Raw genomic sequence first — 26,365 nt, 5'->3', positions numbered from 1 at the left:
CTGTTATCCCATTTTCCTCACATTCCTACACATTAGGGGCAATTTTACAGAGACAAGTTAACCTACAAAGCCAATGCGTCTTTTTTTTTACTTAAGTCCAGTCAAGTCAAGATTTTATTGTCATGTGCCCCAGATAGGACAATGAAATTCTTGCTTGCAGCACAACAGAATATGTAACATAATACAGAACAGGAGATAAAAGTTCAGTGTGTCTATATACCATAGACCATATATATACACAATAACTAAACAGATAAAGTGCAATAGGCTGTTATTGTTCAGAGTTTGGAGTTTGGTGGTGGACCCTTCACCACCTCTAGTTTAAATTCCATTTGGAATATTTTTGGAGTAACTCTTGCTCCCTGAAGCAACAGTTACTCCAGGGAGTTACTCCAGCTCCAGGGAGTGATTCTGTGTTGGTTTTCAGCGGTCGCGGTGAGGCGGTGACCAGACAGCAATGGCGGCCAGATCTCCCACAATGCAAAGTGAGGGAGAAAGTGCCCGGTGCTGACCAGTTGACGTGGCAGTGCGCATGTACAGTGCGGCCGATGATGTGCAGGCCGTAGTAGTGCGCATGTGCAAGGCGTCCGGCCGTGCTGGCGAATGAGGAGCGGCCGGAGAGCGGAGACCCGAGACCTGGCCAAAGATCATAGAGCGGAGCCTGGCAGCCCGGACACGGATGGCGGGCGGAGACGGAGAGTGACAGAGTGAGATAGAGAGGGGGGCCCGCTCAGAGTTGAACGGCAGGTGTCCCGGGTGCTTGCCAAGCCGGGCAAAATGGCACAGCTTTTAGGTTGCCCGGTGGGACTTTAGATGGTCATTGGCACCCGGGCAACCGTTAATTTCGAGCCCTGCATACGTAATGCCCTTAAACTGATCTCATCTGCCTGTACATGATCCATATCCCTTTATTCCTTGCACTTCATTGTGCCTATCTAAAATTCTCCGAAACGCCACCAATGCCAAGACCTAATTTATGCGCTGTATCAGTAAGAGTTGAAAATAGGCTTGCTAATGCCCTTCAGAGAGGAAATACATTGTTTTTACCCACTTACCTCTATGTGACTCCAGACCCAATGATGTGGTTGAATCTCAAGTGCCTCCCTTAGCACAGGAGTTGGGGTTTAAATAAATGTTGGCCATGCCAATGAAGCTGAAATTAAATGATTGCTCATGGCATACTGTGTTATTGTTTCTATAACTTTCTTCCCTGTGATGTTAAACTGACTTGCCTATAATTCCTGGGTTTTCCCTTTTTTTTGATCAAGGGCGTAATTTGTACCTTTTTCTAGTCCTCATATACAACTCCTGAACCTGCACGTTTTCAGGATAATGGCCAGGGCCTCTTTATTTGTCTTCTTCTTTCCCTTGCAATCTAGGATGCATCCCATACTGACTTGTTGACGCATTCATTATTATATGTTCCAGTACCTCAAGTTTTTAGTCTGTCCAGGCTTTCCATTACAACTTAGTTTTCTGGGACTCCAGATGTAGTGTCTTCTGGAAAGACTAGTGCCAAGTACTCATTTAATATCTCATTCATGTGCTTTGGTCCATGAATGAATTTCTCTTTAGGTGACTGATCAACCCCACTTCTCTTAAAAGCTTTTACTTTGTTCACAAGGCTTATTAGACCATTATCAGCTTTGTTTGTTTGTATGTGAACTAAATTCAGGAATTCCTCCTTTAGCTGTTTGGGTTAACGTTGTTCCAGCCTTTATTTGGATTGACGAAGTCCCCCATTATCATTAATTTCCCAGTCAATTAGACCCAGTTGTATAGCCATATATTTGTTATTTCTTAATTCTAAACTAATTCTCATTCATTGCTCTCGAACATCATGTTTTTGCAGCATGTTTTTACACTCTTCTGTTTTTCCTCCTGTTCTCACTTTTTCTCAAACATGGAGCCCACTGCTGCTACTTTCTCAGCAAGCCAGTCATCATTACTGATGATTAATTACGCCGCAAGCTTATTGTCTGCCTTCTTGTGATAGAAAATTATAATATGGAAGTGGGTTCTTCAGTCCACTGAGTCCATGCCAACAACTATAAGCACCCATTTTTATACTAAATCTACCCAAACCAATTTTAGTTTCCCTTCATTCCCATCAATATTCCCAATCACTTCAGCAAATGATCATTTCTTACAGAGCAAGACTACCCTCTTCTCCTTAGCCTTATTCTGTGAAAACCTTTTCTTGGTGCTTTTTTCTCTCCCAATCTACCGCACCATTTCCGTGCGCTCTTCATTACTAGTTTCGGGTATGAAATCTCCTGTGCCATTAGGTCATTAGGCCACGATATTGGTGAACTTCTATTCATGGACATTAGTCCCAGCTCTGTTGAGGTATTGTATCTGGAGACAGACAAAAGGCTAGAGTAACTCAGCGGGTCAGGCAGCATCTCTGGAGAAAAGGAATAGGTGTTCATAGAGTCATTGAGTAATACAGTGTAGAAACAGGCCCTTCAGCCCAACAAGCCCACATCGGCCAATAAAGTTGCGGGGAGGGCAGGAGCGTTGAGAAGGAGGGGATCGGGGATCATGCCAGCAACTCACTCAGTAGCTCGGGTGGCTGTGAGCGGCCGCTGGGATCAGACAGCGGAACCGGCCACCACCTCAGCGCCTTCTGCCGGCTGGCCTGCCAGCTAGCCACAGTGTCCTTCGACACAAGCGCAACCAGTGGAGGTGGTGGTTGGCGTGTAGCTACTGGGCGGAAGGCTGGCTGCTCCGTCCCGGGCTCTCTCTCTCTTTCTCTCTCTCTCTCCCCCTGTGATGTGATCTCCCTGAGCCAGGAAGTCCCCGTCCCTCAGACGTGAACCGCACAGCGCATTGTGGGACTGGCGAAGATGGAGGCTCCCCGGTCCTCATTGCCTCCTTGAAAATGTTTCACATCTTCCTTTATACTGATTAAACCAAACCTTTGATCCTGTCCCACCAGCCTTTTTTCTAAATTTAGCAACACAAAATGGGTGTGCGTATTTGACGCAGGTGCGTCTTCATTGCCGGGAAATACGGTAAGGCCATTTTTATACATTTTGGTTTCACCATTTAGAAATTGTTTATACATAGTCCCCCCCATTTAAGGGCACCATAATGTTTGGGACACAACAATGTCATGTAAATGAAAGTAGTCATGTTTAGTATTTTGGTGCATTTCCTTTGCATGCATTGAGTGCATGAAATCTGCGATTCATAGACATCACCAGTTGCTGGGAGTCTTCTCTGGTGATCCTATGCCAGGCCTGTATTGCAGCCATCTTTAGCTTATGCTTGTTTTGGGGGCAGCCCCCTTCAGTTTTCTCCAGCATATAAAAAGCATGCTCAATTGGGTTCAGATCGGGTGATTGACTTGGCCACTCAAGAATTCACCATTTTTTAAACTTTGAAAAACTCCTTTGTTGCATAAGCAGTATGTTTGGGATCATTGTCTTGTTGTAGAATGTGCCGCCGGCCAATGAGTTTTGAGGCATTTGTTTGAACTTGAGCAGATAGGATGTGTCTATACCCTTCAGAATTCATTATGCTACTACCATTAGTAGTTGTATCATCAATGAAGATAAATGAGCCAGTACCTTCAGCAGCCATACATGCCCAGGACATAACACCCCCACCACCGTGTTTCACAGATGAGGTGGTATGCTTTGGATCTTGGGCAGTACCTTCTCTCCTCTATACTTTGCTTTTGCCACACTCTGATTTAATCTTCGTCTCATCTGTCCACAAGACCTTTGTCCAGAACTGTGGTTGCTCTTTTAAGTACTTCTTGGCAAACTGTTACCTGGCCATCCTATTTTTGCAGCTAACCAGTGGTTTGCATCTTGTGGCGTAGCCTCTGTATTTCTATTCATGTAGTCTTCTGCGGACAGTGGTCAATGACAAATCCACAACTGACTCCCGAAGAGTGTCTCTGATCTGTTAGACAGGTGTTTGGGAAATTTTATATATTATAGAGAGAATTCTTCTGTCATCAGCTGTGAAAGTCTCCCTTGGCCTGCCAGTCCGTTTGCGATTAGTAAGCTCACCAGTGTTCTCTTTCTTCTTAATGATGTTCCAAACAGTTGATTTTGGTAAGGTGCCTCTAACAGTTTTATTCTTGTTTCTCAGTCCCATAATGGCTTCTTTGACTTTCGTTGGCACAACTTTGGTCCTCATGTTGATAAACAGCAATAAAACGTTCCAAAGGTGATGGAAAGACTGGAGGATAGACTAGGTGCTGAGAGCCCTCCTATATCTGCATTGAGGAGGCATTTAAACACGCCTGAGCAATTACAAACATCTGTGAAGCCATGTGTCCCAAACATTATGGTGCCCTGAAATGGGGGGACCATGTATAAACACAGCTGTAATTTCTACATGGTGAAATCAAAATGTATAAAAATGGCCTTTAATAAAATCTGACAATGTGAACTTTAACCACATGTGATTTTTTTCTATTACAAATCTTCAAATTGTGGAGTACAGGGGCAAATAAATAAATGATGGGTCTTTGTCCCAAACATTATGGAGGGCACTGTATGTCCTCTGGTCCTCGATTCCCCTACCCTGGGCAAAAGACTCTGTGCATCTACACAATCTATTTCTGTCATGATTTTGTACACCTCTAGAAGATCATCCTCATCCTCCTGCGCTCCATGAAATAGAGACCCAGCCTACTCAACCTCTCCCTATAGTTCACACCCTCCAATCCTGGCACCATCCTCGTAAATCTTTTCTGAATCCTTTCAAGCTTGACAATATCTTTCCCAGAACTTGACAATATCTTTCCACACTCAACATGGTGCCCAGAACTGAACACAAAATGCGGTCTCACCAACGTTTTATACAACTGCAACATGACCTCCCAACTTCTATACTCAATACTTTGACTGATGAAGGCCAAAGTGCCAAAAGCCTTTTTGACCACCTTATCTAGCTGCGACTTGACCTTCAAGGAACCATGCACCTGTACTCCTGGATCCCTCTGCTCTACAACACTACCCAGAGGCCTACCATTTACTGTGTAGGTCCTGCCCTTGTTCAACATCCCAAAATGCAACACCTCACACTTCTCTGTATTAAATTCCATCAACCATTCCTCCGCCCACCTGACCAATCGATCCCGATCCTGCTGCAATCTTTCACAACCATCTTAACTATCTGCATAACCACTAACTTTTGTATCATCAGCAAACTATATATTAATGATCTGGATGAGGGAATTGAAGGCAATATCTCCAAGTTTGCGGATGACACTAAGCTGGGGGGCAGTGTTAGCAGTGAGGAGGATGCTAGGAGACTGCAAGGTGACTTGGATAGGCTGGGTGAGTGGGCAAATGTTTGGCAGATGCAGTATAATGTGGATAAATGTGAGGTTATCCATTTTGGTGGCAAAAACAGGAAAGCAGACTATTATCTAAATGGTGGCCGACTAGGAAAAGGGGAGATGCAGTGAGACCTGGGTGTCATGGTACACCAGTCATTGAAAGTAGGCATGCAGGTGCAGCAGGCAGTGAAGAAAGCGAATGGTATGTTAGCTTTCATAGCAAAAGGATTTGAGTATAGGAGCAGGGAGGTTCTACTGCAGTTGTACAGGGTCTTGGTGAGACCACACCTGGAGTATTGCGTACAGTTTTGGTCTCCAAATCTGAGGAAGGACATTATTGCCATAGAGGGAGTGCAGAGAAGGTTCACCAGACTGATTCCTGGGATGTCATGACTGTCTTATGAAGAAAGACTGGATAGACTTGGTTTATACTCTAGAATTTAGGAGATTGAGAGGGGATCTTATAGAAACTTATAAAATTCTTAAGGGGTTGGACAGGCTAGATGCAGGAAGATTGCTCCCGATGTTGGGGAAGTCCAGGACAAGGGGTCACAGCTTAAGGATAAGGGGGAAATCCTTTAAAACCGAGATGAGAAGAACTTTTTTCACACAGAGAGTGATGAATCTCTGGAACTCTCTGCCACAGAGGGTAGTCGAGGCCAGTTCATTGGCTATATTTAAGAGGGAGTTAGATGTGGCCCTTGTGGCTAAGGGGATCAGAGGGTATGGAGAGAAGGCAGGTACGGGATACTGAGTTGGATGATCAGCCATGATCATATTGAATGGCGGTGCAGGCTCGAAGGGCCGAATGGCCTACTCCTGCACCTAATTTCTATGTTTCTATGTTTCCTAATCTTGCCCTGTATGTTCTCATCCAAATCATTGATGTAGATGACAAACAGTAACGGGTCCAGCACCAAACCCTGAGGCACACCACTAGTCACGGGCCTCCAGTCCGAGAGGCAACCTTCCACCAATACCCTCTGCTTCCTTCCATGGAGCCAATGTGCTATCAGCTATCTCTCCTTGGATCCCATGCGATCTAACCTTCCAGAGGAGCCTACCATGCAGAAACTTATTGAACTCATTACTGAAATCCATGTACACAACATCTACAGCTCTGCCCCCATCTACCTTTTTGGTCACGTCTTCAAAAAAACATGTCCCAATTCCTTTTCTCCAGAGATCCTGTCTGACCCGCTGAGTTCCTCCAGCCCTTTGTGTCTCCCTTCAGTTTAAATCAGCATCTGTAGTACTGTAGTTGTTCTTCTTGCACATCTCCAGCCATACATTTATCTGTGCCAACGTCAATTTCTATATTTGTCCGTGACTTTTTCCGGAATTTCCTCTAAGTCCTGTTTGTTGATCTTTTTCTGAACCCAAAATCTTTTTGCGCTATCCTGTGCTGTTCCGGACAACTGTACGTTAGTACCTAGAGGAATATTCCGCAGCTGCTCGGCAGTATCCTTATCCTCGGTTCAAAGAGGGCAGTTTAACATTTTAGCCATTTTCAGCAACCACAGAAATAGCTGTGCCCTTATTTATAGAATTTTTTATAAATGTTCTAAAAATATCGTGATGGAAATGCTCAGGGTCAGACAGGGCGAGTGGAGGTGGAAACTGAGTTAACATTTCAAGACAATAACCCTTCATCGGAACCCTAATAACTGTTGCTCCCTTGATCTTTTCCCATGTCCCTCGTGTCATTGAGTCACCCGTTGTGTATAATGGTATTGGCTGTGGTTGCACTCCCCAGGGGAAAATTCTTATATCCTGGAACTTGAGCAACTCTTGCTGACAAAACTCTTTGGACTTTCTGGTTGTCCAGAACACAGGAAGTGTCCTGGATTTCCCACATGGTGTGGGATGTGCAATCGTCAGAAATGGTATGCCCTTTCATGTCTCTATTAATTTGATTTTCAGAAATCAGAAGGAATATACTTAAAGTACTTTTATCATTAATCACTGTTGTTTACATGAACAAACGTAATAATCCCGTGACATTTTTAAACCAAATCATTATTAGAATTCACTGGGGTTCTATTTTTTTCATAAAATACTCAATTGGAAGATAGTTTTCCTATATTTTGGTAATACTGCTTTGAGTAGTCGTGTAAAGGTCTTATTTTTGATTTCTAGTCAGGGAAAAAAACGAAGAAAGCCGCTGGAGAGAAAGGAAGAGGTGGAAATGCTGCCAAATCTGCAACGGGCATGAACCGGATGAATGGGCATCACCAACAGAATGGAGGAGTGGAAAACATGATGCTATTCGAAGTTGTGAAACTGGGCAAGAGTGCAATGCAGGTAAAAATTGTTCTTAAAAGTGGTTAGGCAATGATTTTATTGTGTAGAAAAATGAGGAGTTTGTGAAACAGTCAGAATCTATTCTACAAATTTGCAGTTACCGTATTTCCCGGCAATGAAGACACACTCCCATTTTGAGTTGCTAAATTTTGAAAAAAGGCTGGCAGGACAGGATCAATGGCTTGGTTTAGGCTAGGGGTCGGCAACCTTTTTTTGCATAGGGGCCAGGGCCCATGTTTGTGAGTGGAAGGCGGGCCACATCTATCGCCATAATTAATAAATGGTGATAATACATACTAGCTAAATTAGTAATAATACATACTAATAATACATAAATTAGTAATACTACGTACTAAGAATACATAGTTTTCACGTATTTACTGCAGTTTCCAGATCGCATGCGTACCCCAGGACTGGCTGCAGTTCCCAGATCTCTCACGTCCCCGAGACTAGCTGTATTTCCCAGGTCACCTGGGAGCCCCGGGACCAGCTGTGGCGCCCAGGTCGCCTGCGAGCCCCGGGACTAGCTGCAGTTCCCAAGTCGCCTGCGAGCCCTGGGTTTAGCTGCAGTTCCCAGGTCGCCTGCGCGGCCCGGGACTAGCTGCAGCCGCTCGCAGCCACCCGAGCTACTGAGTGAGTTGCTGGCATGATCCCCGACCCCCTCCTTCTCAACGCTCCTGCCCTCCCTGCAACTTTATCCCTGGCGGCCCAGCCGTGCTGACCCAGGCCAGACTCACCACACGCTGGGGAAGGAACTCTTCCTTCCCCCCCCCCACTGTACTGAGGGACAGACAAGTCTATCTTTCTTGGCTCGCCATCTATCCTTCGGCCTCCAAGACGCAGGTAAATTTTCGGGCCTTATTTTAAGGCAAAAAAAATAGCGTCTTAATTTTCGGGAAATACGATCATTTTATTGTATGAACTGCTCTTGAAATTTTCCAGTTGTCTGTCAAGTAGTCCCTCCAAGGAGACACCTGTCAGTTTTACTTTCCACTCATTGTTCAAACAAAACCAGATGCCGCAATAAGGTTCAACTTTGGGTTTTAATGAACAGATTCTAGATTTTTTAGGATTGGCAAGCTAATGAAACGATAGCTGCATACCAAAATGATGGAGAAGGCTGTATCTTTTTTTATCAGCTGTTAACGTTGATTCATTATGTGATTTGAGTTGATTTGGAAAATTTCATACCTTCCCAGAGTTTTTTGAAATGCTGAAACAAAACTGATGTCTTCAGAGGCTATACTTGCAGAGCTATTATCTTTACAGTGTGCATATATTGCTTAAGTCCTCTTGACCGGCTATGTAAACTTCCTTAAATTCCTTAAATGTAACTTCCTTAAACTATTTATTATTTCATCATTGCATCCACATGTCTTCGACTTGCAATATCTACCTATTTCCGCTTTGGCACCTCACTGTATACTCTTCTTCCTCTGCTTGCTACCTCCTTTCTTCCCTCTTCACCCCCTCTCCCCCATACCTCATATGTTGTCTCATTCTTCGTTTTAGACTGCTTTTCCTTAAGTTAAACTTCCATATATTAATCTCTCTTTTATTTTGTTTTTATAGTCTGTTGTAGATGACTGGATTGAATCCTACAAGCATGACCGGGATATAGCACTTCTTGATCTCATTAATTTTTTCATTCAGTGTTCGGGCTGTAAAGGTGGGTTTTGTTCCTTCTGAAAATGAAACGATATTTGATTCTGTTGATTAGGATTGTGTCAGAGAATTGGTTTTAAATCTTTCCACTGATGCGGATTGAATTATATCCAAGCAGTATGACTGTATCTTTTCACCCAACATATTGAATGAAGTGTGGAACTAGACAATTCCATCAGCGGGCTTTTAATGTTAATGTAGGTTCTTGCTTTACCTGGGCAGGGGTCTGAAGGATTTGTATCATGTTTTCATTTTGTTCAAACATTTTGTGAAGATTAGTAGATTTATTTTGTTGATACTTTGGAGCATTTGAGGTGGAATTAATTAAGAGGAAAGTGCAAATACAACTGATTATTAGAGTAAAATAAAGCATTTCATCCTTATTGCATGGAAAAATGCATCAAAGCATTTGTAAATGCAAGTATGACATTGCTCATCCTATCTTTTTGAAAGGATCAGAAGTTTTATTGAGTATTTTCAAACTCATTAATTGTAACAATAACATGCTGCTGCGTTGCCCTAAACCTCGGGAACGGAGACAACATCGCAGAATTTGGATGTTCTACCTAATATTTTAGTTTACTGACTATGCTCGGTTGTGCTTTGTGATATTGGAAATCGACTTGCAATTCTCAGCTATCCTAAATAAATGACTGCTATGACTACAGGGAAAATTAAATACGATGTTAATGTTTCAAGTCAATCTATTCTGTAACACTGAGATGCTGCCACAGCCTGTTGATCCCAGTAAATTGGTGGAGTTTTCTGTGTGTCACTGTGATATTTGTATAATCAGAAAACAATAAGAAAAGGTACAAGTGTGATTGAGTTAATTCCTCCTATCCAAGAAAAATGAATATCTGGTTAAATTTGAAGTGTGCCTGAATTTGAACTAAACCATTCATGCTCAAAATAGTTCTGCTTATAGGTGCATTAATCTTAAAATGACAATAAACGTGAGAGCCTTGTTTCTTGCTAAATCTGGGTCTTTTAATAAAATTGATAACTGCATTTGAAAAAATACTTTATTAAGCAGTGAACAGTAATTTGATGTCATATTCTTTGAAGCATAAAGATGTTATGTCAAATTAATCTGTCTCTCTCTCTCCCTTTTTATTGGGCCTGATTGTGCTGTTTCTGACCTGTCATTTGAAATTGCTGCCTGTGATTCCTGCACAATGTCCAGACCCTTGGGTCAGGAGGGGCATTGCTGTTGATAGCTAGGTTTCTGACATTGATGTCCAGATATTCCATCCTTGACACGGGTTAAAACACAGGGTGAAGCTTCGAATCCTGATTTGTGCCTTTGGAAAATTATAAAAGTTAAAGTAATTATATGGCACTACTTGTCCCTTAGTTGGTCCAGATTTTGTAAGTGAACAGCAATATAAGCGATTGTTTTCTCAAACGTTTTCCTCTAACGTTGTTTTGCAGGTGTTGTTACTGCTGAGATGTTCCGGCACATGCAGAATTCTGAGATAATTCGTAAGATGACAGAAGAGTTTGATGAGGTAATTTTTAAAACACAATCCAGATCATAAATTAAAATGCTGCACCTGATAGGAATTGGAAATAATGCAAAAACCTTTTGCAGTAAAGTTAATATTATAAGTAAGTAAGGTTAGTACAGGCATCTCGTGTATTACACGTGGTTGATCTATGTGTTCTTGAAATAACGTACGTTTAATTAATGCCAAGACCTAATTTATGTGCTGTAATTTTGAAATAAAGCACTCAAAGTTATGCTTGTTTAACTATTTAAATTTCTATGTTTAATTTGTGCGTATTTGAATTATGCGCTGCTTTTTATGGATGTAACCCCCGCATAAAACGTGAGGTGCCTGTTCTCCACTTTAGTACAGATTGCTGCCTTGTGCATTCATTATTTATTGGAAAGGACAGTTCACTTGTTTCTTCTTCATAATCCACGTTTATAAAATGAAGCAAAGCCAATGGAGTTCAAAGATAAAGCACTTCAATTTTCAGCATAGAATAGCTGGTTAATTGTATCGTTTTTGGTAAATAGACATATTATCATGTAGTTGATATTTAAGTTGTATCAATATCAGGAATAGATAGTGAAGACTTGATAGGCGAGTTTGCTCTTTTTTCAAATTTAAATGCAACGCCTCACTGTATTTCCTGTTTGGTAGAGTATTTTGGGGCCAATTGTCTTCAGCTGCTTTATCTGTTGTTTCCTTCCATCATTTCTGTAAGTTAATATGGCAACCTTGTTTTCACACACTATTTTTGCTTCTTTCCAAAATTAAGGACAGTGGTGATTACCCTCTCACAATGCCTGGTCCACAGTGGAAAAAGTTCAGGTCCAGTTTCTGTGAATTCATTTCCGTACTGGTGCGGCAGTGTCAGTACAGTATTATATATGATGAATACATGATGGATACTGTTATCTCGCTGCTGACTGGATTATCAGACTCCCAAGTTAGAGCATTCAGACATACCAGCACATTAGCAGGTACACTTCAAAATATGGAAAATTGTGATTTCGTTCGAAATTATGTATAGTTTTATTTATTTGACGTTTGCATGGATAAAAAGCTCTATGGTCATTTTCACCTCTGCACAGATACTGTGTTAATTAATGGCTTTAAATAATGCTTTTACAACAATGCTTCATTCTTTCATAATTATTTTTTATTTCTGCAAAAATTGGAAATATTATTTCAAAATCTTTGTTTCAAAGTTCATTGCTTATGCAGTTATCATTGGTTTAAACTATGTAGCATATTTGTTGAACAGTCGTCTTCCTCATCTTAAACAGATGAGAAACACGGTGGCTTAGTATTTATAACTACTTTTGACAGGGATTAGGCCTATCTGCATAATTTCTTACTCTTGCCGCAAAGTAGGAAATAAAAAGATGTGAGACACTTGGGGGAAATAAATGGATCTCTTTGTTGAAGCGAAACGTTCTTAATGCCCCTGTCCCACTTAGGAAACCTGAACGGAAACCTCTGGAGACCCAAGGTTTCCGTGTGGTTCCCGGAGGTTTTTGCCAGTCTCCCTAATGGTCGAAAGTGGTTTCCGCTTCTTCTATGTTCCGGCGATTATTTAAAAAAATTCAAAACCGGCCGCAACTAAAAATAGGTTGCCATTTTAAAAATCGGTAATTTATTAGTCGAAGCCGGTTGCGATGCTAGTTGAAAGTGGTTGCCGGAGGTTGCAGGTAGTGGAAGGTCTTACCTTCCAGCAACCACCTTTGTGTCATCTGCAAATTTGCTAATGTTACTTTTATCCCTTTATCTAAATCATTATAACTCTACTCTTTGTTTCCTGTCTGCCAACCAATTTTTCGATCCATGTCAGTACCCTACCCCCAATACCATGTGCTCTAATTTTTCCCACTAATTTCCTATGTGGGACCTTATCAAAGGCTTTCTGAAAGTCCTGGGACACTACATCCACTGGCTCCCCCTTGTCCATTTCCTTAGTTACATCTGCAAAAAAGTCTAGATGATTAGTCAAGTATGATGTCCCCTTCGTAAATCCATGCTGACTCGGACAGATCCTGTTACTGCTATCCAAATGTGCCGTAATTTCATCTTTCATAATTGACTCCAGCATCTTCCCCACCACCGATGTTGGGTTTACTGATCTATGATTTCCTGTTTTCTCTCTCCCTCTCTTAAAATGTGGGATAACATTAGCTTCCCTCCAATCCACATGAATTGATCCTGAATCTATAGAACATTTGAAAATGATCACCAATGCGTCCACAATATCTAGACCCACTTCCTTAAGTACACTGGGATGCAGACCATCAGACCCTGGGGATTTTTAGCACTGCATGTTTTAGTTTGGTTGAATAAACACTGCTGTGTGGAGACTGTCACAGTGGACAAGCAAATAAAGATGTTCCCAAACCGGAAACCCTGGATGAACAAGGAGGTTCAGGATCTACTAAGGGCACGCAACAACGCCTTTAAATCCAGGGACACTTCTGCTTACAGTGCGGCCAGGGCGAACCTGAACAGAGGCATAAAAAAGGCCAAAGTCATCCACAGGCAAAGGGTGGAAGACCACTTCAATACCGCGGACACCAGAAGCATGTGGCAGGGTGTCAGGGACATCACTGACTACAAGAGCAGCCCCGCCTGCCCCCACGGTGATATCACACTGGCCAACGAACTAAACACCTTCTTTGCCCGGTTCGATACTGGCAACACCACCAGGTGTGAAATAACCCCGGCCATAGCGGAGGGACAGGCCTTAACACTGAGCACTCAGGAGGTACAGTGCGCTCTGCGTAGGATCAATCCACGCAAGGCTGCAGGCCCGGATGGTGTACAGGGAAGGGTACTAAAGGACTGTGCTGGACAGCTGGCGGAGGTATTCACGAGAATCTTCAATCTCTCTCTATCTCTGGCAACGGTCCCCAAGTGCCTGAAAACAGCCACCATAGTGCCGGTGCCGAAAAAGTCCAAAATCACCAACCTCAACGACTACCGGCCGGTTGCCCTGACTCCAATCCCCATGAAGTGCTTCGAAAGGCTGGTCCTCTCCCATATTAAATCCAGCATCCCTGCCTCACTGGACTCGCATCAATTTGCATACAGGGCAAATAGATCGACAGAGGATGCCATCTCTCTGGCCCTTCACACTGTCCTGACTCACCTGGACAGACAGGGCACGTATGTGAGGATGCTCTTCATTGACTATAGCTCTGCATTCAATACGGTCATCCCCACCAAGCTCACCACCAAACTCCACCAGCTAGGCCTCAGCTCACCGATATGCGCTTGGATCCTGAACTTTCTCACGGAGCGACCGCAGGCAGTGAGACTGGGCCCGCACCTGTCCTCCACCATCACCCTGAGCACCGGCACACCACAGGGTTGTGTACTAAGCCCCATGCTCTACTCCCTCTTCACTCACGACTGTGTCCCTGCATTCGACACCAACACCATCGTGAAGTTTGCAGACGACACAACAGTGATTGGGCTGATCACCAACGGTGATGAAACAAAATACAGAGCGGAGGTGCAGAACCTGGCGGACTGGTGCGCCAATAACAACTTGGCACTAAACACCTCCAAGACCAAGGAGCTGATCATTGACTTCAGGAGGTCCCATTCTGGAGAATACGACCCAATCTCCATTTATGGGGAAAGTGTGGAGAGAGTGTCCAGCTTTAAGTTTCTGGGCACTCACATTTCAGAAGACCTCACATGGTCCACAAACACCGCCGCGCTGGTCAAGAAGGCACAGCAACGACTGTTCTTCCTGAGGACATTAAAAAAGACTGGTCTGCCCCAACAGCTGCTGACAACGTTCTACCGCTGCACCACAGAGAGCATACTAACGTATGGCATCTCTGTGTGGTATCTCAGCTGCACGGAGGCGGAGAGGAGAGCTCTTCAGCGCGTCGTCAACAGAGCGCAGAGGATCATCGGGACAGAGCTACCAGCCTTGGAGGGCATCTACCACACGCGGTGCCTCAGGAAGGCCCTCAGCATCCATAAGGACTCATCACACCCCTGCCACGGTCTGTTTCAACTACTTCCCTCCGGCAGACGTTACAAGGCCTTCTACGCCCGAACCGCCAGACTCAGGAACAGTTTCATCCCAAGAGCTATAGCGGCTCTGAACCGGCACTAATGAGTGCCCCCCCACCCACCCCCTTTGGACAGTCTCCCTCAGATGGTCACGTCAATCAATTCAGCTTGTTTATTTATGTATTGTATTTATTTACCTTTCCTGGACATCAGTGGAGCTGCACACTAAATCTCGTTGCACTGACGTGCAATGACAATAAAAGATATATTATTATTATTATTATTATTATAAATAAATCCCTGGTATTTCTATTTGTATAACTAAACCTGTACTCCCCCTACCTTGTCTATGCAGCTATGAAGTTGATGACAGCACTAGTAAATGTGGCATTAAATTTAAGTATCAACATGGACAACACCCAGCGGCAATATGAAACTGAAAGAAATAAAATTATTGGCAAAAGAGCTAATGACAGGTTGGAGCTCCTATTACAGAAGAGGAAAGAGGTTGGTCAAATATTTATATCTTGACACAAATGTATGAAATGAGGTACTTGAGTGTTTTTCTTCCATTAAGAAACACGACTGGATTTACTGGGATTTATTTTATTTTTTCTATTTTTAGAAGGATTTTTTTGTGGTGTTTAGAAAGTTTTGGATATAGTGGTACAATTGTGCAGACCCTGACTAACAATCTGTAACTGAGGAAAACTAATTTTGTGGATAACCTAAAACATATAGAGTCATTTTGTGTACCTTCGATATTCCAGCATCTGCAGTTCCCTTTTGAACACTTTGTCAAAAGTTCTTCTGCTTATCTAATGACTGGTCCACATGGCTGATCTCAGCATTAAATTAGGGCATTGCGTAACCTTCCCCTCAAGGATCTGGGGAGTAATGTTAGACTGGATGAACTATCTCATGGACTTGTTCAGCAGCATCTTGAATAAGTTTTTAGAAAATTCTATCTTACAACGTAGCATTCTACTTCATCATAATCTGTCGGACTGCATTACTCCATTGGCCAAACAGACCCACCAGTCAGCATCGTTGCAATGTACAGGCCCTCAAATGTCCTCAACATTAACTGAATGAATGAATGAATGAATAAGTTTATTGGCCAAGTATTCACATACAAGGAATTTGCCTTGGTGCTCCGCCCGCAAGTGACAACGACATACAGTGACAGTTAGGAATGACACATAACACATTAAACATTAATAATAAAACATTATTGATTAATGCAGGCCTCATTAAAGACCTCAAGTAACATTAGCTCAAATCGGAAACATATTCTGATAGCCACCTGTTCTTTTCCTGGGCAGATGAATCAGTGGTGCTCCTCATTGAACAAACACTGGGGAAAAAGCACAAAGCCACAAAGGTTATCATTTCACTATGCATGGGAGTTTCATTGGCCATCATCAAAACTGTCTTGATCATGTCGATAATAGCCCCAAGGACATATTGCTAAATTGGATCTGTGGAAAGCAATAAGTAAAGGGATAAATCTATCTGATATCATCTTCTTCGATTCACCACTGGCAGAAGTGTTTAGTTTAGAGATAACTCTACCGCTGCGCCACTCCGTCGCATCAGTAAAATGACAGCTGCACAGTCCCTGTGGAGTCAGTCCGAGCTTCACACTGCTGCACCCTCCATGTTAAATGGGATCGTGTGTAGCAGTTCAAAATTAGGCAAACAGTAGGTGTTCTGGGTAAGCATCAGCCTTGTACAACATCATGGTCTAATCTCATGGTCTTTCATCAATATATAATTATTTTGAAGGCAGGGGATCAACTATAGCATAGTAAGGCATGCAAAATCACAGTGTTGACATATAACAAATGGCCAATAACGTTGCAGCTGATTTCTTTGGAGTTTTGAAGAAAGATGTGTGGTCCTAATAAAACATACAAGATCCAAAAGGGGTATGAGTAAGTTGGTGTTGAGATGTTGCCACAAATGGGGAGAGTCTTGAATGAGGGGGATGTAATTGTAAGAGTTGTTATAAATATGAATTTGTTGTTTGTTTTAAATGCACAGCAAGTTCCATCCTTTCCTTGGTTTTGATGTTCCTTTCGCATAAGACTAATGCAGTAAATTCCTATATCATTCTCTAAAATCTGCTATTTTATACTGGAGATAGCAGAAATGAATGGATAGGATAGCCTATGAGATGCCATTCAAGTGGATTGTTTGGATAATTTTTGAATATTAATTAATAAGTATTATTTGCATTAAACGAGGCAAGAGAAGTATTCTATTGCCCATTTGATGCAAAAATACCAATAGGCATTTAAAAAAAAATCTGGGCGTTTAAAATTATAAATCAACACTATCCATCAGTAAAATGAGCATGTGGTCATGGATCTGTGAAAAAAAATTACTTAAATTTGAGTCTCAATAGATGGCAAATGGGATGATTTCAATAATTAGTTACATATTGTAATGGTCCCATTTCCCACTGGATTAATCTCATTGCTTTTTTATCTCTAAAAATAAAAGTCTTCATCTAGTTTGTGCCCACGATGTGTCTATGTGTCAATCTGGTTAATTCCTATCTTCTTCCAAACGCTAGGCCACAGCATTCCCATTTTCACACATCCAACTCACATTTTTCCTGTGGTGGCGATAAACATCTTCCTGTCGCATTTCCACCTATATTTTCGAAGATATTAATCATTGAAATTTTAAAAGCAGCCCAATTTCTTCAAACTCATCCAATTCGGGGAAAAGAAATCCGAGTGACGTCACAATGCACTCGCAAGGCAGGACGGCCCATTCCGGGAGGGAGGGGCATTCAACCGCCTCACCCCCACTTCCCCCTTCCCCCCCATAACCCCCTCCCCCCACCTTCCCATCCCCCACCTCCCCCCTTCCCCTCACCCCTACCCTCCATTGCACCAATCACAATGGGCTCTCAAGCTGCTGAGTGCCACACCCCCCCCCCCCCCCCCCCCCCCCCCCCCCTCGGGTTATCCATGATTAAAGTTTCAATAAAAGCCAAATGGGTTGCATTGGGGGAACGGGTGAGTGCTGGAATATTGCGTTGGGGGAGTTACTTTTAAAAGTGAGTTCAGATTATTTAAAAGATAATGTAAAGAGACTCATTCATGGTAAATTCTGTATTTGCTTTAGTTTGAATGGAAATTTGATAGAAATAACATTTCATAACAAATATTTGTTTAGGTGTGGTTTATTCATGTACAACTATTTGCACCCCAACCAGAACTTTTCCCTCCGATTGTGAAAATTAGATGAAGATTAATTCATGATATTTGCAAACATTTTTTTCCTCTATTCCAGCTTCAAGAAAATCAGGATGAAATTGAAAATATGATGAATGCTATTTTTAAGGGGGTGTTTGTGCATCGATATCGGTAAGAAACATCTTTTTTTTAAATTTCAATTTACTGTTTTGTAGCATAAGCAGGATAGATTCCGTACAGAGGTAGATTGTTTTATCTTGGTTTTGTTTGTTTTCCTCCCTCCATCAAGTGATGCTATATCAGAGATAAGAGCTGTCTGCATTGAAGAGATAGGAGTTTGGATGAAAATGTACAGCGATGCCTTCTTAAATGACAGCTATTTGAAGTATGTGGGATGGACTATGCATGATAAGGTAAAGTATCTATTATTTCTGTAGGTGTTCAGTACAGATAATATGCAGCAAATGCAGAAATTTGAATTCCCCGCCCCTCAATCCCACATTTTATGCTAAGATATGTATTTTATTTTTCAGCAAGGTGAAGTACGGCTCAAATGTTTAATAGCTTTGCAAGGTCTCTATTACAACAGAGAGCTCGTTCCTAAACTTGAACTTTTCACAAGTCGTTTCAAGGTTAGTTCATCTTAATTTCTATTATCTATATCCAAAGTAATTTTGTACTGTTAATGTGTTTGGTGAAATTTACATCTGTACTTTGCTTGTCCATAAAATTAGCATTTATTCACCCACATTTGATCATAGTTTATCATGATAACCATGTGTGTTAGTTTCATCCATTAATTCTACCATGGTGCATTATTTGTCTGTTATCTCCTATCTCATGCCTCAGTTATACATTCCCCCGCACGTTTTTCATCAAAGAATACTATGAAAGCAAGCATAGTTGTAAATGGCATTCTGAATATGTGCACAATTTGCACATATGGTATTGCTAATCAAAATGCTCCACGCCCACATTACTCGCCCAACAATACTGCCATTTAGCTGCAACCTGGATTAGTGCAACTCCACAATTAATGGGAAGCTCAGTACCCAATCAGGAAAAGCAACCCATTTGATTAGCACCCCATTTATCCCAATCATGCATTCACTCCTTCACTGGTGCACAATGGCTGCAGTGTGTAAAGGGCCTGACCCACTTGCGCGCCATTTGCATGGTATTTACGCAACAGCCTAAAAATAGGTTGGCGCGTGGCGAGGCGTGGTGACGCATGCAGTAACGCGCGGTGCTTCCCTGACGCCCCAGGATTTTGGAATGTTCCTAATCCTGGGGCGACATTTGGGTGTCTCATCATGTCGTGCGCCCTGTCACACGCTGACGTATGTTGTCCTGTGGGTGACGACTGGTTAGGGTTAGGGTTGGGGTTAGGGACCACAGATGGGCTGTAAAATATTCTTCCTTCAATGCATGATTTTAAACATTAATATATTAAAATTAATACAATAAAGTCAATTGTGCAAATGAAAAGATGTCTGAGTCGTTCAGTTTTATTTATAGATGTATTGGTCCGCTTCCAGATCTGATCACCTTCTCTTTTCACAGGGATGGCTTCAGTGAGTGTAGACTGAATTCATCTCTTCCCTCTTTCCCCCCCCCTCCCGCCCCCATCCCTCCTCCACTCCCCCTCCCCTCTCCCCCCCTTCTTCCCTCCCCCCCCCCTTCTCCCTGCTCCACTCTTCTCCCCCTTATTCACTACCCCCCCCCTCCCCTCACATCCCCTTCTCCCCCCCTCCCTCCCATTTGTGGACCCAGCCTGCAACCAGCGATCCCCCCCGCACACTATCCCACACACGCTACGGACAATTTATACAAACCTGTGCGCCTTTGGAGTGCGGGAGGAAACCCAATCCCTAACCCTAGCTTCTGCCTGCTCCTCATGGGAACTGAGCTGTTGGCCACGAGTTGTTAGTGGGATCTAGCTGTCACAGACTGGGTCCACAAATGGGGGGCGTCCCCCTCTCCTCCCTTCTCCCCGCTCCACTCTTCTCCCCCTTATCCACTACCCCCCATCCCCTCACATCCCCTTCTCCCCCTCTCTCTCCCTTCTCAAATTCCCCAACCCCCCCCCCCCCACTCTCCCCGACGCCCCCCATTTGTGGACCCAGCCTGTGACAGCTAGATCCCACTAATAGTACTGCACAAAGGCCACATCATCTGTTTTAGTAACATTGACTATGGGATAAATGCAGACTTTGGGAACTAGCATGTGTGGAATAGTGTGCGGGGGATCGCTAGTCGCAGACGGGGTCCACAAATGGGGCGTCGAGGAAGGTTTAGGGGGGGTGGTGGAGGATGGGAGGGAGGGAGAGGGGAGAAGGGGATGTGAGGGGAGGGGGTAGTGGATAAGGGGGAGAAGAGTGGAGCGGGGAGAAGGGACGGAAGGGAAGAAGGGTGGGGAGAAGGGTTGGGGGGAGATGGGGGGGAGGGGGGGAGTTCAGTCTACACTCACTGAATCCATCTCTGGTGATCGGATCTGGAAGCGGACCAATACATCTATAAATAAAACGTGACGACTCAGACATATTTTCATTTGCACAATTGATTTTATTGTATTAAATTTAATATATTAATGTTTAAAATTCATGCATTGAAGGAAGAATATTTTTCAGCCTCAACCCTAACCGGGCGTCACCCGCATGACAGCATACGTGTATGTCGTGCAACTTGACGGTTTTACGGGCGTCAGTCACTGACGCTCCGCAGTCGCCCAAATGTCGCCCAAGTGCAACAGGCCCTTAAGATAGACAAAATGCACTGCAGTATCATGCCTTGGGCTTTTCCAACAGCCTGTGCCAAATCTGATGCCAAAAAGCTAACAGCAGCAAGTGCATGTAACACTGTGTTTTCCTTTGTCATACGCTAACTTGATTTGGATATATATTGACACTCATTCATTATAACTGGATCTAAATTCTGCTGTAATTCCTTACTCAATAATATGGTGCGATTGTCTGCTCCATAAAGAAGTGGTTCATCACCAACTTCTTAAACAATTGAGAATGTGTAGTAAATGCTATCCTTGCCAGCAATGCTCACATATTGAAAAAAGAATCAATAAAAATTATTCTGAATATAATTGGATTCTGGCATATCTTCGGTTTGTACTCCATAATAAACGACTGATAAAACGGCATAGATTCAAACTTAGACTTTGTTGATTAAAACCACATGCAATATCGGCTTAAATAATAGCAATGTTACAAAATTTTGAGATTTAAAAAATCAAGTCTGTAATTTATCCCATCAGATAAAGCATAAAAAGAAGTTTAATTTGACACCTAATTCACTTTCATATCTCATGTATTTAAAAAGTTATGGCCATTTTCATACTCTGAAATTAGCATCTTGTTCCCTATTGATTTTCTATGGACGTAACAAAAAAGCTGTGATCGTGGAGTCAAAAGCCCATAACTTTCTTAAAAATTAAGAGAACTGAATGAAATTTTCAGTTATCATAGATTGAAGCATTCTGAAACAAATATAAAATAATCTTACTTGGATGACCTGAAATTAAAGCATATAATTAGTTAGTTACCCAAGTGTAGCTAATTTCAAACTTCAATTACTATCTAAACATCTATCCATTTCTTAATAAATGATTAACATTTTTAAATAGCCTAAGTGTGCAAATAATATTCATAAATAATTCACAATAAAACATGATTTTTAAATCTCATTTACATTAATTTATAGGCCAAATGGAAGGAATTTAGTGTTCAATTGCTGTAAATTAAAGTCCATTTTAAATCAGCTTTCTAGTGGGATCCTGTGAACACGCTGGTTTAGAACGTTCACATTGCGCTAGATTTGTGCCCTCAAATGCCCAGAAAAATACTGAGGGACATATTGGGGCCAAAATGAGCTACTCGCAATATTAAACTTTGTATAAAGGGATCTTAAGAAGCCCTTTTTAATGTAAAAATAAGCTACATACCTTCTGTGGTTTGCTCTATGGGACCCTGACGGCTGTCGGTGGTCGCGGGTTTAGAGATTGATTTTTAAACTACTATAACTATTATCCAAGGCCTTTAAAACTAATAATAGCTTTTGCGACGGGGTCTTCCAGCGATTTTTCGTTAATAATTAACAAGGCTGAACATCTTCGATTGGAACAGCCTAGGGAAAATCGCGTTTTAAACCCGCCCCCCTCCAAACGGCGCCAAAATCGCGCACACCCGCAGCGACAGATTTTCAGCGACGCTTCAGGTAGGCTTTGCAACATACCTATAAATAACTGCTGTGAAACATTTTCCAGTAGAATCCAGTTGTTCACAACATCAAATTGCAGCACATAAATGGGTATGCCTATTGGTCATATTCAGCATTTAGGTTCTACTGAAGTTGAATTTACATAGGGTTTGGAAATGCAGTAAAAAGTGTGGCCACTGCTATAATTGCATTTTCACACCACACAGATTTTGTATGCACCATTGTTGAAAGTACAATTTAATAGCAAAATATAACACGGTCTAGTGTTAAAAGTAAATAATTTTGTACATTAAACCCTCTTTTTAACGGATTCTGGTGATAGCGGATGGACCTGCTGATGCTACCCCGTATCACCACGCCCACCCAGCCCAGGCTTCTGACGCCATCCCTGGGCCTCAAAGTGCACCAGCGAGCCTTTCTTTACCCACCGGCCGGTCCGCTGACGGATGCTGTTGCTGCTCATGTTGTAGCCCCTGGGCACGGCGCTTTATTGAGGCTGCCGACACCGGGTGGACGTGCTTGGTCACTGTGGGGCTCCCTCCCTTCTCACCAGCGAAGGCTTTTTTTCCTATCAGCCATCACTTTTTCCACCTAGCTATGTCTACCCCCCCATCACCCCTGCGCTCCACCGCATCCTCCTCCCCCGGAGTTGCCAACATACTCCACCTTGGAAGCAGCAGCAGGTGAGAAGGGAGGGAGCCCCAAGGTGACCGAGGACGTCTTGTCGTTGGCAGAAAGTGCTGTCGCCAAGGGCTACAACGTGAGCTGATCAACAACCACGGCAGCTGGTGAAGAAGGGCTTGCTGGTGCAGACCAGCAGCATCTGCACCTAGTTTTAAGGTGACTTGACACAAAGTGCTGGAGTAATTCAGCAGTCTGAAGAAGGGTCCCGATGGCACCTATCCATGCTCACCAGTGAAGCTGCCTGATCCGCTTAGTTGCTCCAGCACTTTGAGTTATTTTGTGCATTAACCATAATCTGTAGTTCTTTGTTTCAGCTACATATAATGATAATTCCCTACTTATTCCGTTTGCTGCATTATAAACTTCCATTTCTTTTTAGGATAGAATTGTTTCCATGACCCTGGATAAAGAATATGAAGTTGCTGTTCAAGCAATAAAACTACTCACCCTTGTTCTGCAGTAAGTAGATGTTGTTGGATTTCACTTGCCTTGCTTTGGTGTTCGGCTTATGAGAATCTTTTGGCAGTGAATACCTGTCCGCACATCATCCTGCTATTTGAAATGAATCGTATATCTACTGATAGGTTAGGTTGGGAATTGGAGAATAAGTTGATTTCAGTTTGTTATATTAAGAACTATATATTTCGTACCTGTATATTCAACATCAGTGAATATATCAAACCAAAATCATGTTTGTATTTCCTCTGCTTCCAAATATGAACTCAGAATTGTCTCACTTCTGGTCAAGTTGATTCCGTTATAACTGATCATGCATATACTCGTCTGTATTTAAAAACAGAGAACAATATAGCACAGGTACAGACAGGCCCTTTGGCTCTCAATATCCGTGCCAAACATAATGCCAAGTTAAACTAACCTCTGGTTGCACATGATCCATATCCTTCCATTCTCTGCAAATCCATGTGCCTGGAAAGACGCTTAAATGCCACAGTGGTATCTGCCTCCATTACCACCTCTGGCAGCATGTTCCAGGCACCCACCGACCGATCTGTGTAAAAAAAAAACATCCCACACATCTCCTTTTAAACTTTGCCCCTTTCACCTAAAAGCCGCCATGCCCTCGAGTCTTTGACAGTTCCACCCTTCGGAAAAGAGGTTCTGACCATCTACCCTATCTACACCTCTCATCATTGGATATACTTCAAACAGGTCTCCCCTCAACCTCCGATGCTCCAGAGCAAGTAGTTTCTTATTCAAACAGTTTCCTTTCTTTGAATCTTCCTGACTCCAATTTGAGTTCCACTGTGTACAATTCTAAAGGTTTTTTTTCTCTTTCCAAGAAGAATCACACAGAGAACTCTGATGAGCTTTCTGTTCTCTTACAAACTACTTTTTATTTTTAAGATTCCAAGTTTTTCTCCCATCTAAAAGCGTAATCTTCAGACTTGGAGTAACTGTATATGTTTGCTGTAAGTCTGCTCTGTTCCAAAATATTAGAACCCAGGTCTCATTCTGTAATTACTGTGGATTTTGATTGTTTTTGTTTCAGCTGGTTTCCAGCCAGCGTCATGCCCATTGCACTTCTTGCCATTGCGCACACAACACTCGCTTCTCATGTCACAAATGCTACCACTCAGACATTCAAAACTGCTTATCGCTGCTTCTGCATGTTGCAAAATTCTTTATTTCTTGATTATGTACCAATTCTTGTTAATTAATTCAAATTTGATTTATTTATAATGGGCGGACAGAGTATAAGCATGCTAATGTTTAAAATCTTTCCTCCCTTTTAATTGACTTATTTTGGCCTCTGCCACGTCCTTGCCCATTCCCTTCACTTGTGTATTCCTCTGAAATCCCCCTACAACTTCTTCATAACCCACAATTGCATGTAGCTTTTTTTTTTATCATCAATGAGTTTCAATATGTTGAACTTGATCCCATCATCCAAATCATTGATCGTGATCCTGAACAACTGTGCTCTAACTTCAAACTTTGCAGTATTCCAGTAGTCACAGCCTGGCAATCCCAAAATTAACATTAAATCCCTACTGTTTTCTCTATTAACCTGTCCGCAAAACCATCAGCACATTAACACCAGGCCTGGACACTCTTAATTTTGTTCACTAAAATTGTACCTTAAAAGCCTTGCAAATGTCCAAAAATACCATGTCTTTAGTTCCTGCATTCTATTCTGGCAATTACTACCATAAACTAACGTAGCAAATTTGGAAACGTATGATTTAATTTTCCTTAGTCCACGTTGAACAGAGATTCTCTTTCTTTACTCTTTAACGTCAGAGTTACTACATCTCCTTTTCTATTATTCTTTCTCCTAATATTTCAGTGTCCCAGAATATTTAATACCCAATCTTTGTCACTTAGCAACCATATTTCTGTATTACATTGTAGTTATTTATTTTTGTTTGTGCCATTAACTTGTATCTTGTTATAAATGCTGTGTGCATTGAGTTCAAGAGCCATTTTTTTGTTAAGCCATTTATTTTCAGCTCTTTTTGTGACAATATTTAACGTTACCCATTTTTCTACACTGCTGCTTTGTTCCTTCTGTTGTACTCTCCTTGCGGTAACTCCGCCATACTCCACTGTTTGGTTGAAAGCCTTATTGAGAGCCATGGTTGATCGATTCATGAAAACACGTTATCAGTATGATTCAAGGGATGCCGGTACCGATAGGACAAGATCCTCGTTCCCCAGCAGTGGTGCTACTGCAATGATTTCTACATACTATGTATGGGTTTCTTCATCAACCCCCAATGTACATCAAATACGTCAAAACTCAGAAGAGAGTAATACAAACTTAATTTGAAATAATTAGTATCAGCCATAGCTGAATAGCTGCATTTGTGTTTGAACCCACTCCAATAATTGGACCACATAATCTTGATTAATTTCTTCATTGCTGCACTGTTGATCTGAAGTTACCATAGCAGCCATGTTTCCAAACATTATAGTGATGATTAAACCCAAGCTATTTCAGTGTCGTGAGGCACTGAGATAACTAAAATGATACCTATCAGTTCTCTGGTTTTGTTTTTCTTAAATCTTTGACTTAAATCATGCTTCGAAAATAAAATTTATGCCATTCTATGACTTGCTATGAGCAGCGCCTTTATTTCCCCCCCCTCCCCCTTTTTAATTAGTTTAGGTTACGTATAAAATGAGCGAATAATGCTAAGTCAACGGTATGGTTTCATTGTAATAACAGTGATCTTGAGTACTGAAGAAAAAAAAATCTTAAATTCAGTTGTCTGAAATGGAAGCTTTTTACCTTTATTTTCTACTCTAGGGGTAGCGATGATGTTCTGACTTCTGAGGATTGTGAAAACGTTTATCACTTGGTTTACTCGGCTCATCGACCAGTTGCTGTGGCTGCAGGGGAATTTCTTTACAAAAAGTAAGAATCAAAATCTACTTGGACATGTGAAGGAGAGTGTATTTTACTTAGCTCATTGTATCAAGCACAT

The 26,365-nt window shown here is 42.2% G+C and overlaps 1 protein-coding gene across 6 annotated transcripts in view; it reads left to right on the top strand.

The window, feature by feature from the left end:
* Positions 1–26,365, top strand: part of stag2 (stromal antigen 2) — a 148,046-nt gene that overhangs the window by 71,884 nt on the left and 49,797 nt on the right. For 5 of the 6 annotated variants that reach the window (XM_033030739.1, XM_033030735.1, XM_033030736.1 and 2 more), the window contains 10 exons: positions 7,445–7,609; positions 9,182–9,278; positions 10,709–10,785; positions 11,546–11,750; positions 15,146–15,297; positions 18,100–18,173; positions 18,292–18,415; positions 18,536–18,634; positions 23,296–23,375; positions 26,188–26,295. In XM_033030739.1, coding sequence (XP_032886630.1) covers positions 7,445–7,609; positions 9,182–9,278; positions 10,709–10,785; positions 11,546–11,750; positions 15,146–15,297; positions 18,100–18,173; positions 18,292–18,415; positions 18,536–18,634; positions 23,296–23,375; positions 26,188–26,295 — 1,181 coding nt within the window. Of the gene's footprint in view, positions 1–7,061; positions 7,192–7,444; positions 7,610–9,181; positions 9,279–10,708; positions 10,786–11,545; positions 11,751–15,145; positions 15,298–18,099; positions 18,174–18,291; positions 18,416–18,535; positions 18,635–23,295; positions 23,376–26,187; positions 26,296–26,365 lie in introns of all 6 variants that reach the window. The other variant, XM_033030740.1, reaches the window with a different exon arrangement.

Source organism: Amblyraja radiata, chromosome 12 (genome assembly GCF_010909765.2).
Source record: "Amblyraja radiata isolate CabotCenter1 chromosome 12, sAmbRad1.1.pri, whole genome shotgun sequence".
Taxonomy (NCBI): Eukaryota; Metazoa; Chordata; class Chondrichthyes; order Rajiformes; family Rajidae; genus Amblyraja; species Amblyraja radiata.
The sequence above is the reverse complement of the archived record's forward strand: the minus strand, read 5'-3'. Positions and strand labels throughout refer to the sequence as shown.